This window comes from Pleurodeles waltl, chromosome 9 (assembly GCF_031143425.1).
Source record: "Pleurodeles waltl isolate 20211129_DDA chromosome 9, aPleWal1.hap1.20221129, whole genome shotgun sequence".
Lineage (NCBI taxonomy): Eukaryota > Metazoa > Chordata > Amphibia > Caudata > Salamandridae > Pleurodeles > Pleurodeles waltl.
In genome coordinates this window covers 867,547,116-867,560,759 of record NC_090448.1, presented here as the reverse complement: position 1 = coordinate 867,560,759, position 13,644 = coordinate 867,547,116, and the positions used below count along the sequence as shown (strand labels likewise).

Genomic DNA, 13,644 nt, shown 5'->3' with positions numbered 1-13,644 from the left:
TAATCCACTATTTCCTATTTGTCAGAACCCAGGAACCAATTAAGAGTCATTTTTATTCTGAAACCATTCTTTCTAAGGAGCTAGACATTGCTTTTAGAAATATTATTCTTCAGAAAATGGGTGTCAGCATACTTTGAAACTGCAGCAAGGCAACGTGGCAAACCAATAGGAGTAAGGTCTATTACGATTTATCGTCAGCATAAAGTAAAGAACTAATGAACATTTTGCTGATTTTAGAAAGGTCTCCCTTAACTTGATTGAGGGTACCTGTAAAATGGACAATGTATAAAGAAATCAAGGGGGGGGGTGCAGATAGCCTTGCTTAAGACCATTGTGTGTTTTAACCTTATAGGATAAACCCTGCATCCCTGCTTTCAGGATTTGACACCAAGTTTCCATTTGTAACTTCATTATAAGGCCCAAAAGATTTTGTGGGACACCCAACCAGAAAAGCTTCCTCCACAGCATTTGACGATCAACTCCATTAAACACCATGGAGAAATCAATAAAACGGCGTATAAACTGGCATGCCTCAGGAAAGAGTGTATTTGTCCACTATTGTTTGGAGGACCGCAATGTTATCCAGAGTACTATGATTCCTCCTGAAACCAGTTTGTTCCAGGGCTATGATGTTCTGATCGTGGGGAAAAAAATGGACAATCAAAAGTGCACATGGCAAACAAACAACAAACTTCGGGGTTACGGGCCCGCTGCCTGGTCACCGGCAGTGCCAACTCTGGTGTTCCTGCTTTTCCGCCTTAGAAATCCAGCAACAACTCCAAAAAATAAAAGAAGACTGCAGCACTCAAAGCAGCATGAATGCAGTATTTTATTTACCAGCTACTTTACAACATGATGTGTTTTGGCCGGAATCCAAGGCTAGTTTCTTGCTGAAATGTGTCATGTTGTTAAGCTACTGGCGATTAAAATACTGCATTCACACTGTCTTCACTGCCATCATCTTTTATTTTTTTCGGATCTGTTTGTGAAATTATGACAAATATATAGTTATTTATAATCCTACAACTACATCAGTGTCAGAAATTGGTTACTGGTTGAGGGGGGTGAACCCCTACTCAGGCAGCAACCACAATCCTTGTCTGGGTGAAGTCACAAGCAAATCCCAAATTAACCTGTAGTGTGGCCATTTTTATTGTAGCTTTATGCGCGTTAGCTTAACGTATTAGGCCTCTGTGCACTTTGCCCTAGATGCATTTTATTTAGCCTCGCACTGTTATTTTACAATAACTAGTTTCACGGTCTTGTTTTATTTCCTTCTATCACACTGTTTAGCTTACTTCAGTACTGTGTTCTCAAACAATACATTCTTGCTCACTCTGTGCTTCAGTCAAGGATACAGTCTGGTACATTGCCGATAGACGTGGTAGAAGTTTAGTCTTTATGGTTCGTAGACAGTACACATCCTTACACAGGGTGTTAGTTCACATCAATAGTATAAAAACACTTTCTAGTCCCAGTACACGTAAGAGGAAGATTCAGACCAGGAACCCACAACTAGATGCTGACTGACCTGTTGCAGATGCTGATCCAGATCACAGGCCTTTCCTCAGGTATGAGGGTTGATGTCCTCCCGGGGAAACCAGAAAAGCAGGCTTAGAGCTTCACATGCGGTGCTCCAAATATAACTTAGAGAGAACATAATTTAGTTACAATATGATAGCCTTATTTTTATGTTTCACTCTCCTCGTTACTATTTCCATCTTACTGTGTTGTATGGTTCTGGTTATTGTGGCGCACGCCTTGTTATCTAAAATGCAGTCGTTTTATTAAACTAATCTTTAAAACTCAAACTGCCTTTGTCATTGATATATGAGACCGCACTTTGTATGAGAGAACTGGTTGTGACCTGAGTGACCACGACTTCCCTGGGAAGTACTAAGATGTCATGCGCTCGGCTGCCCAATTGTCTCTTCCCTTCGGGAGAGATGAGGCACTGCTAGTTAGCCGGAGCATAACCCGGATTTCGGATGACAAGGTTCCTTCACCGTGGGTTAGACTTAGTCCCCCACACTGCGAACGATCTTGCTGCCCAAAAATCCAGTAGTCTCATTAGGATAATGAGAGCCTACGCGACAAACCTGTGCTCAGTCCTCTAGTCGCGTGGCTCAGAGCAGTCAGGTCAGGCTTAATCTTGAGGTGTTGCACAAATACTTTACACATTGCCTATAACAGTAATAAAGTAAAAACCCAACACATCACACCAAATTAGGAAAACAGAGTACGTTCTACTAAATAAAACAAGACCAAAACAACAAAAATCCAATCAGTACAACCAGAGATATGCAGGTTTAAATATTTCAGTAAAAGTAGAACCAAAAAAGCACAAAGTGCCAACTGTGGATATCTGTTCCCGCCGGACTGGGACAAAATCACAAGATCAGGCTTACCACGATGAACCACGGGCCAGCTACAGGAACCCAGTTCGGCATGTTGAACAAGAGTATCTTAAATCCTGGTTGCAGAGTGTTTGTTGCAAGGTTGCGCATCAAGGATGCGGTACACAGGTGAGGAAAGGTCTGAGATGGAGATGTGTCATGTAGAGTCTGTTCCATGAAGCTGTAAGGCTGAGATGTGAGGTCCTGTGTCATCTAGGAGGCCACTGACAAGGGAAGCTTGAGATGTAAAGTTATGTGTCGAGGATGCGTCACACACCAGCTGAATCCGAAGAGATTACAGGGCTTGTGATGCTAAGTCCTGAGTCGCTGCTGAGGCTGCTGTTGACAAGAGGCATCTGATGTGAGGGCCTGCATCAGGGTTGTGTTGCTCAGTGACAGCTCTGATGTGGCTGCGGGCTGCAAGGTCAATGCAGAGTCTTTGTGCTGTCAGAATTCTCGCAGCAAAGGTGATGCATCAGTTCTGCTCAGGGTTGCGCAACGCAGAAGAGGAGCTGCGTCGTTTCTGCTGGTTACCAGAGACTAGCCCTTGGAGTTACTGTGGTGGTCCAGGGTGCAAGCTGCAGGTCCAGTCCTTCTCATCCAGGCAAGAGGGCAGCAGGCCAACACAGCAGGGCAGCAGTCCTTCAGGTCAACAGAGTGGCAGTCCTTTCAGCAGCACAGTAGTTCTTTTTCCTGGCAGAGTCTCCACAGGTCCAGAAATGCACTGAAGAAGTGGTGTCTGAGGTCCAATATTTATACTGGGTGCCTTCTTTGAAGTGAGAGAAACTTCTAGAGGTTTCCCTTTAAAGTGCTGAGGTTTCCTACCTCCCCTACCCTGACTCCGGACTAACTACAGGGGGTATGTAATCCTCTGTGTGAAGGCAGGACAGCCTATTCATGTTTAAGTCGGACTGTCCCAAACTCCACCCTCCCATGCTGCCAGTGATGACCCATCCAAGCACACCTCAGCTCTCTATTTTGTGTGGCTGTCTAGGAGGAATACACAAAGACCATCTGCCAACTATACCCCATCATGTGAGCCACGGACAGGCTGCAGGCACTAAACGTCTTAAGCAGGAAAATTTAAACTTTCTAAAAGTGGCATTTTCAAAATTGTAATTGAAAATCAGACTTTACCATAAAAGATGATTTTTCATTAGAATTCCAAAGAGACCAAACATGAACTAGTTACCGGTTCCCATTTGGAAGTTATCCTCATTAAATATAATAAGTTAACCCCAGTGTTATTCTAAAGGAGAGGTCGGCTCTGCAATAGTGATAAATTAATTTAAGAGTTTTTAACTATCAGGACATGTAAAACCTAAAAGTACATGTCCAACATTTTAAATACATTGCACCCTGCCCGGTTGGCTGTTTAGAGCTGTCCTAGAGGTGACATATGAATTAAAAAAGAGGTTGGGACCCGGCAAAAGATTTATTTTGCCAGATCAACATAGCAATTCAAAACTGCACACACAGGCTGCAATGGCAGGCCGGAGACATGTTTAAAGGGCTTATTAAGTGGGTGGCACAATCAGTGCTGCAGGCAGACTTGTAGCATTTAATTTATAGGCCCTGGGCACATGTAGCACCACTTTACTAGGGACTTACAAGTAAATTAAGTATGCCAAATAGGGAGAAACCAATGTTGAACACACACACTAGCACTGGTTAGCAGTTGTAAGATGTCCTAAATACAACAAAAACGAGATCAAAACATTATAGAGGAGTAAGGCAAACCATTTGGGAGAAGACCACTCTAAGATTGACAATCAGTAGCTTTTCTTTAAAAAAACACACACACAAGATCATATGTCAGTGGTGCAGCGTAATGATCTGACTGATGTTTTGCAAAATAAATATGTTTACGTAAGTAATGTTTTATATGAAGGTTTGTCACTGGGGATGAAAAGACCACAACCTATGTTATCCTTTAAAGCAGCAGTGCTTAGCCTGTGGTCCAGGGATCCTTGGGGGTTTGTGAAGCCTTCTCAGGGGATTCACGGCTATTTGAAAAATTTAATAATATGAACAGATTATTAGTGCACAAAAAAAAAAGACGCAAAGTGCTAAGTTGGAAACTTCCAAATGTTCTGTAAATGGAGATAGTAGGAATAGGAATTAGTATCTTCAGACTGAATCATGGAAGCAGTCCGTTCTTCCCACTAGAATTTAGATTGTTTCTTAAATTTGTCTTTCAATTAAATAAATTACTTAATCATATGTTTATTTGTTTAATGAATGCTTGCTCCTATATTTTTATGCATTGTTTTGTGGTTCAAATAATCGAAAATGCTTAGACAATGGTCCCCAGCTTCCAGTCATGACTCAATGGGTGTCCCTGAATTCCAGTAATGCTTCAGTGGGTTGTCCCCGGGTCCCTAATAATTAGTCAGTCAGAAATACTTTATTCGGTTAGTTAAAACCATAAAAGTACCTACAAATAAGAATATTTTTTAACATTACGTGCTAAGATAAAAGTACAACTGCATATCACACAATAAATAACGTCAACATGATATAAGATGAAATGGTTCTTAAAACATATGAAAACTCAGGCCTGGGGACAAATGTCAAATATTATAAAAGCATTTATAAAGTACTTCTTTTGTAAATACAGATGTTTAAGAGTCCGTCCCTATACCACTACAACCGGTCAAACACTTAACAATTTCCCACAGAGTACTTAGCATTAAGTTGCCGCTTCCTAATTATGTAAGCGCCTGCAAAACCAACTGGACACATAAAAACACACTGAGGGACTTGAAAGCATCTGTACATAAAACAAAGCTGTTTTGCTTGCCTAAAATGCTTCCCTATTAACAGAGGTACTATAATGTACTATATAACGTTTCTTCAGGACACCTAAATGATCACAGAACATAATAACATAAAAATAATAAAATGCATTGAGTCTTGTGAGGAAAAATTATCAGATGTACTAGGGCCATCTCCTCCACCTTGTAATAATTAATTGGGGAAATCATAAGGTTCAAATCCACTGCTTTAGAATACATAGTTAAAACTGGTCTCAGTGAAAAATTTCGTCCTTTGCGAGAATACGTATGGAGGTAGCTATAAGGATACTAAAACGTATATCACTGAATGTATAAATTTCATATTTAGCAAAGTAATTATAATCTTTTAAAAATATTTAAAGTAATTTCTGGAACCACATGAAACATCTGTGTATGATTATTGCTGTCTACATGGTATTATGGAAACTGTAAGAATGTAAACAAATAACATGAAAAATAAATAGGTCTATGTAGGAAGTTGGCTCTGTATGTACTATTTCAAAGTAAGAAATAGCATGCACAGAGTCCAAGGGTTCCCCTTAGAGGTAAAATAGTGGCAAAGAGAGATCATTCTAATGCTCTATTTTGTGGTAGTGTGGTCGAGCAGTAGGCTTATCAGAGGGTAGTGTTAAGCATTTGTTGTACACACACAGGCAATAAATGAAGAACACACACTCAAGACAATTCCAGGCCAATAGGTTTTTGTATAGAAAAATATATTTTCTTAGTTTATTTTAAGAACCACTGGTTCAAGATTTACAAGGAATACTTCAAATGAAAGGTATTTCACTTAGGTAACTTAGGAACTTTGAATCAGCAAAATAGCATGTACAGTTTTCACAAAAATGGCAATAAGCTATTTTAAAACTAGACACTGCAAATTTCAACAGTTCCTGGGGGAGGTAAGTATTTGTTAGTTTTGCAGGTAAGTAAACCACCTACAGGGTTCAAAGTTGGGTCCAAGGTAGCCCACCGTTGGGGGTTCAGAGCAACCCCAAAGTTACCACACCAGCAGCTCAGTGCTGGTCAGGTGCAGAGGTCAAAGTGGTGCCCAAAACACATAGGCTTCAATGGAGAAGGGGGTGCCCCGGTTCCAGTCTGCCAGCAGGTAGGTACCCGCGACTTCGGAGGCCAGACCAGGGGGGTTTTGTAGGGCACCGGGGGGGGACACAAGTCAGCACAAAAAGTACACCCTCAGCGGCCGGGTGCAGAGTGCAAACAGGCGTCGGGTTTGCAATGGAGTTCAATGGGAGACCCAGGGGTCTCTTCAGCGAAGCAGGCAGGCAAGAGGGGGGCTCCTCAGGGTAGCCACCACCTGGGAAAGGGAGAGGGCCACCTGGGGGTCGCTTCTGCACTGGAGGTCGGATCCTTCAGGTCCTGGGGGCTGCGGGTGCAGTGTCTTTACCAGGCATCGGGTTCTTAGAAGCAGGCAGCCGCGGTCAGGGGGAGCCTCTGGATTCCCTCTGCAGGCGTCGCTGGGGAGGCTCAGGGGGGTCAACTCTGGCTACTCACAGGGTCGTAGTCGCTGGGGAGTCCTCCCTGTAGCGTTGTTTTTCCGCAGGTCGAGCTGGGGACGTCGGGTGTAGAGTGCAAAGTCTCACGCTTCCGGCGGGAAACGTGGAGTCCTTTTAAAGTTGTTTCTTTGTTACAAAGTTGTTTCTTCTTTGGAGCAGAGCCGCTGTCCTCAGGAGTTCTTGGTCCTTTTAGATGCAGGGTAGTCCTCTGAGGCTTCAGAGGTCGCTGGACCCTAGGGGACGCGTCGCAGGTGCAGTTTTTCTTGAAGTGGGGAGACAGGCAGGTAGGGCTGGGGCCAAAGCAGTTGGTGTCTCCGTCTTCTCTGCAGGGCTTTCAGGTCAGCAGTCCTTCTTCGTCTTCAGGTTGCAGGAATCTATCTTGCTAGGTTCTGGGAGCCCCTAAATACTAAATTTAGGGGTGTGTTTAGGTCTGGGGGGTTAGTAGCCAATGGCTACTAGCCCTGAGGGTGGCTACACCCTCTTTGTGCCTCCTCCCCGAGGGGAGGGGGGCACATCCCTAATCCTATTGGGGGAATCCCCCATCTGCAAGATGGAGGACTTCTAAAAGTAAGAGTCACCTCAGCTCAGGACACCTTAGGGGTCGTCCTGACTGGCTAGTGACTCCTCCTTGTTTTTCTCATTATCTCCTCCGGCCTTGCCGCCAAAAGTGGGTCCGTGGCCCGAGGGGGCGGGCATCTCCACTACCTGGAGTGCCCTGGGGCGCTGTAACAAAGGGGGTGAGCCTTTGAGGCTCACCGCCAGGTGTTACAGTTCCTGCAGGGGGAGGTGAGAAGCACCTCCACTCAGTACAGGCTTTGTTACTAGCCACAGAGTGACAAAGGCACTCTCCCCATGTGGCCAGCAACATGTCTGGTGTGTGGCAGGCTGGTAAAACTAGTCAGCCCACACTGGGAGTCGGGTATGTTTTCGGGGGGCATCTCTAAGATGCTCTTGAGGTGTATTTCACAATAAAATGTACACTGGCATCAGTGTGCATTTATTGTGCTGAGAAGTTTGATACCAAACTTCCCAGTTTTCAGAGTAGCCATTATGGTGCTGTGGAGTTCGTATATGACAGACTCCCAGACCATATACTCTTATGGCTACCCTGCACTTACAATGTCTAAGGTTTTGCTTAGACACTGTAGGGCATAGTGCTCATGCACCTATGCCCTCACCTATGGTATAGTGCACCCTGCCTTAGGGCTGTAAGGCCTGCTAGAGGGGTGACCTATCTATGCCATAGGCAGTGTGAGGTTGGCATGGCACCCTGAGGGGAGTGCCATGTCGACTTAGTCATTTTCTCCCCACCAGCACACACAAGCTGGCAAGCAGTGTGTCTGTGCTGAGTGAGGGGTCCCCAAGGTGGCATAAGACATGCTGCAGCCCTTAGAGACCTTCCCTGGCATCAGGGCCCTTGGTACCAGGGGTACCAGTTACAAGGGACTTGCCTGGATGCCAGGGTGTGCCAATTGTGAAAACAAAGGTACAGTTTTAGGGAAAGAACACTGGTGCTGGGGCCTGGTTAGCAGGCCTCAGCACACTTTCAAATCATAACTTGGCATCAGCAAAGGCAAAAAGTCAGGGGGTAACCATGCCAAGGAGAGTCTATGTATGGAATATAATTTAAGGCTGTGTGGTTTGCTTTCTGCAGTTAGATATTGCAGTTCCAAAATAAACCTTGACTAAAATTATAAATTGTATTAAGAGATAAACCAATTTTATGTAACATTCTTGACATAAATCTGCTAAGCTTCTTCACATTTTACCAGAAAATGATTCTCTTTTTCATGTACTCAAAAGAAATCTGTTCATTTAAGTTATTTTTTCTTTTTCAGTAATACTTAAGGTCAAGTTATGTTGGATCTTCCAATTCACATGTCTTTCCTCGCTTCTTATTAAGGTCTCAACTGGCTCCTACAAACGGCAGGTCTTTGAAGTGCCTTCGGGGAAACAACAGCTGGACCAGGCTGTGATTGACCGAATAACATGGGCTACCTGGACCAGGTGAGGTTACACCTAAACCTACAGAGTCAATCCGTGCCCACTGGATGGATATTTTCATTGCCTTTGCAGTTTTGGGGAAGGGATCCTCCTAATTCCCATGATCAAGAAGTTAACAGAGTAGTTAAATCCTTCTGATGGATACTTCTAACCAGAGATTCCTCACCTTTAGAATATTTGCAGGCACCAATCCCATTCACCAGACTCTTGCATGCCAGAAGGTGGCACTGTCTGGCTCCGAGGTGGCTTCTGCCTCAGAAGTAACAGAGCACAGCCAGATGTAAGGATCATACCAGTGCGCTGATATCAGTTTTTTTCTTTGCCCTTTGACTCAGATCTGGAGCTCTACTCCTAACTTTGTCTGCATTCCAACAATTCCCAAAAACTTTTTTCACATTGTGCTAGGCTATGATGATCCTACCAAAAAGAATAGGATTCATGCTCTGCCAAGACTGGGAGAAGCACATGTAGTTCACTGATCCACATGGTGTATGCTTCTGGTTCTTGGGCTCCAGTCACAACTCCTGTGTGTGATCTATGCACCCAAAGGCATTTTGGGATGAGAAATGAAACTCAACATCGCCAAATATAGGAAACGGTCATGGCTCAAACACAGGCCCTGCTCCTGGTCCACATTTGGCCGATCGCGGTCCTGATTAAGAAGCTGTGCGCACGAAAAGTGCACTACTTGGTTGACATTTGCCAGAAAGTCCAAGTCGATGTCTAAACACAAGCACAAGAAAAACGAGTGGAACTTGACCGCATCATGCAACTCGAAATGTAGCAATAAGGCCATCAGGATAAAGATCACACTCCTCTGATGTTTTCTAACTGCAAACTAATACCACAATTTGTGCCAGTGTACCCTGAATTCCCCCCAGCAAAAAGTGGCCTTCAAAGAATCGAACTTCCAGTGGAAAGTCTGCACCCCAACGCCATCTGCAAATGCAGGGCCTGCTACCATGTCCATGCTGACAGCGGCACTAACTTCCAATCTTGTGCCAAGGTTCATGCCAGTTCCTTCCGTACTGGCTCAGACACTAACTCCTCCGGTGCCAGTCGATGACCCAACATTGATGCTCATCTTCAATCTGAAAGTTGTCGGCCTGAACAAACCTGTGTTGAGCTATGAAATTACAAAAGGGTAACTAGTGATTATTCAACCAGATTTAAATCCAGTTCCTTTGCAACTCCATTGGTACCAGCGGAGGATTTGGATCTGGTTGAGACCGCCTGTGTCCCTCAGGACACTGAGGATGATGATAAGAAAGGGGACAGATCACCCATCAATCGTTAAACTGGCTATTCATTGTATGTTGACCTACAAAATGCCAACTGGGCCACCAACAGAAGAAAGTGTTTACTTCACAGTGAGGGTTAGGAGAACAGTTGAGGCACTACAGTTGCAATTGCCCACAACAGAAATTAAAACAAATGTATTGATTAAGATTCTTCAATATGGCCAGCTTCTTCTTCGCCCTTACTACTTTTAATGGAGCCCTTTTTGAAGTCCTTCTAGCTACACTGTCTAAGCCATATTCATGCCTGCCAGTCTTTCGACATGTGGTTAGCGCCCGGGGACACGGACTTCCTCACCAATTACCTTGCACTGAAATGTCTGATTGTTCAAGGCTCAACAAGCAATAGAAATTCCCTACAGGCAAATCGTTTGTTAGATAATCGAAAATAATTGATGTTTTTGGAAAGATAATGTGTTCTTCTGCCATTTTGGCCCTCAGATTCACCAACACAGGTTGCCTTTTGGGGGAGATACTCCTATCCACTATGGAACATGGCCAGCGACATCTTGCAGCCCATCCTAGAGCGTCATGTTGACTCCCATTGCACCAATGAAACTGCTGGATTTGGCAGGCAGCACCACCAGGCTGTGGGGAACTGAGTCCAATTCCACACAGTGTGACAACTGTCAGCCTAATCCTTCTGGCAAGCTAGCACTACCTCACCAGCACCTGAAAGTGGCGGTGATGTGTGGCAGCCATGCACGTGACATTCTGATTTCTCGGGGAAATCGTGGTCTCACAGACCTCATCCTTTTCTTTCAGTTACAGTTGTCTCACACATGCAAAGACAAACAGAAGCAAGAATTGGTTCAATACTTTTTATTGAATCAACTGCATTCTAGTTAAATAGCATGTACTACAATGATTAGGATGATAAAACCTAATAATAGCAGTACGGTGACAAGGAAAGTGAAACATAAGAAAAGTCCTACCATAGTGTCAGAATACTACGGATTGGAATTCCTACTTACAACACTATATTCAGCAGTTAGAGTTCTTTTAAGTAACTATAACTCGCACTCTAAGGTGACTATAACTTGCGCCCTTGCCATGCACAGTTTTCTTATCAATAATTTTATTGCAAATGTTGCAGTGATAATATCAAAGATGCCATACAACATATCATGGATGATATAATATGTGCAGTAATTAGTTGTGCATGACGAAGGCGCGCGTCATAGTTACCTTAGGGTGAGAGTTATAGTTACTTAAAATAACTCTATAACTGCTGAATTTCTCTGGTTTGTACGAATAAATTCAGAACCTAACTATAATGTCCCCCAAACCTTTGTTTTTTCAGTGAATTTCTATGGTTTTTTAACGTAACGCAATTTTAATTACTATACGTTATTCCAACCCCGCCAGCCTTTGGCCTTTGGGGTTAGTCACAAAGCCTGGCCTGTAGCCAGGCCTTACAGCAAAGCCCTTATAACCACCAAACCCCACACCACAGGGCCTGTCTTTGTCAGTGGATCTGTGAGTGGGTGCACGAGTGTTTGAGTGAATCTGAAAGTGGGTATCTGAGTCTGAGTGGGTGGGGGGGTGCATGAGTGACTGAGGGGGTGTGTGAGTGGACGCATGAGTCTCTGAGTCCATGTATGTGTGAATTAATTAATGTGTGAATGAGTCTGTGGTTTTTCTTTCAAATTTTTCCATATCCGTGAATAATTTGTGAATTTTCTTGAGTATCGCGCATGGTGACACAAATTTATTTTAAACCCATAATTTGCACCCAAAACACACCTATATCACACCCCTGTGGTCAGGGACCTTCACCCTGACCCCTTATGCCACTTTCAGTTTGGATTTTCACCCCTGGGGACCGTGTCCCGTGTCCTGTGTAATAAAACGGCAGCCGTAACTTTCTAGTCAGGTTGCGGTCAGCCAGTTGCAACGCTTCTTTTCGCAAGCGTATTCACAAACAATTCATACATTTTACGAATTATTTGCGGCCAGAGATATACACATTTATTTCCCTTCAATATCTCAAAAACATCTAAACAGATTCATACCAAATTAACGTAATCTATGTACTGACAGCTAGCTTTCCGCCAAATTTGGTGTAATTCCATCTAGTGGTGCGGCCTGTAGTCATGTCTAAAGAATCCTATGGAAATTAACATGGTAAACACAACCTTTTTTGAGCCCCCTTTTTCTTGGCCCTCGCTTAACGGATCACCCCGAAACTCTCCATGCGCAACAAGAATCACTGCAACACTTTTTGGGGGAAAATTTTGTGAAGATTCGCCAAATGGTGCCAAAGATATAGGCAAGTCAAAAACGCTTTTCCTATGGTCCTAACTATAACTACCTAGTGGCAACCACCACTACATATTATTATATGTATGTGTGTGTGTGTGTGTGTGTGTGTGTGTGTGTGTAATTTTAAAAACATCTATACATATGTATATATATATATATATATATATATATATGTAAATATATCCTTCCAGAATGCCACTAATTATTGTCAAACATTGATGCAGAACATGTGCACCTTACATGGTAGTGGCTTCATGTACTCAATTTCGTGCAAATGCTCCCAAAGGAACAAAGAGGAGCACTCATGGGTACCACAAATCGAATTTTATTGACAGACGCATTTCTGCGTAAAACACCTTTTTCAGTGACAGTAACATACAGAGTATACCAATTGTCCATCCTCTGGATTCACTCTCATTGGAGAATACCTTTTGTAAATAGGGGTTTGGGTGGTAAGGAGAATTTTAGGGTGGGTATGGGCTTTTGGGTGGTAACGGAATTTCTATGTTTTAGGGTGGGTTTAGGTTTTTGGGTGGTATGGGCATTTTTAGGTTTCAGAGTGGGTATGGTTTTGGGTGGTATGGGAAGGTTTAGGGTGGTTATGGGTTTTCTGGGTGGTAAGGGAACTTTTAGAGTGGTTATGGGTTTTTGGGTGGTATGGACATTTTTAGGGTTTATGGTAGGTATTAGTTTTTGGGTGGTAGGGGGACTTTTTTACGTTCTAGGGTGGGTATCGGTTTTGGGCGGTAAGAGAATTTTTAGGGTTTAGGGTGGGTATATGTTTTTGGATGGTAAGGGAAGTTTTAGGGTGGGTATAGGCTTTTGGGTGGTAAGGGAAATTCTAGGGTTTAGGGTGGGTATAGGCTTTTGGGTGGTAAGGGAAATTCTAGGGTTTAGGGTGGGTATGGGTTTTTGGGTGGTAGGGGAACTTTTAGGTTTTAAGGTGGGGATGAGCTTTTGGGTGGTAAGGACATTTTTATGGTACAGGGTGGGTATGGGTTTTTGGGTGGTAAGGGAACTTTTAGGTTCTAGTCTGGGTTGGGTTTTGGGTGGTAATGGATTTTTTAGGGTTTAGGGTGTGTATAGGATTTTGGGTGCAAAGGAAGTTTTTAAGGTTTAAGGTAGGTATAGGTTTTTGGGTTGTAAGAGAAAGTTTAGGTTTTAGGATGGGTATGGGTTTTTGGGTGGTAAGGGAATTGCTAGGTTTTAGGGTGGGTATTGGTTTTTGGGTGGTAAGGGAAGTTTCAGGGTGGTGATGGCTTTTGGGTGGTAATGGAATTTTTAGGGTTTCGGGTGGGTATAGGTTTTTGGGTGCCAAGGAGATTTTTATGGTTTAGGGTGGGTATAGGTCTTTGGGTGGTAAGGGAAA

At 43.6% G+C, this 13,644-nt stretch overlaps 1 protein-coding gene across 1 annotated transcript in view; it reads left to right on the top strand.

Annotated features, from left to right (window-relative positions):
- The window catches only part of EML5 (EMAP like 5), a 1,994,219-nt gene that overhangs the window by 1,883,915 nt on the left and 96,660 nt on the right, over positions 1 to 13,644 (top strand). Inside the window, exon 39 of the mRNA XM_069208148.1 lies at positions 8,612 to 8,715. Coding sequence (XP_069064249.1) covers positions 8,612 to 8,715 — 104 coding nt within the window. The remainder of the gene's footprint in view (positions 1 to 8,611; positions 8,716 to 13,644) is intronic.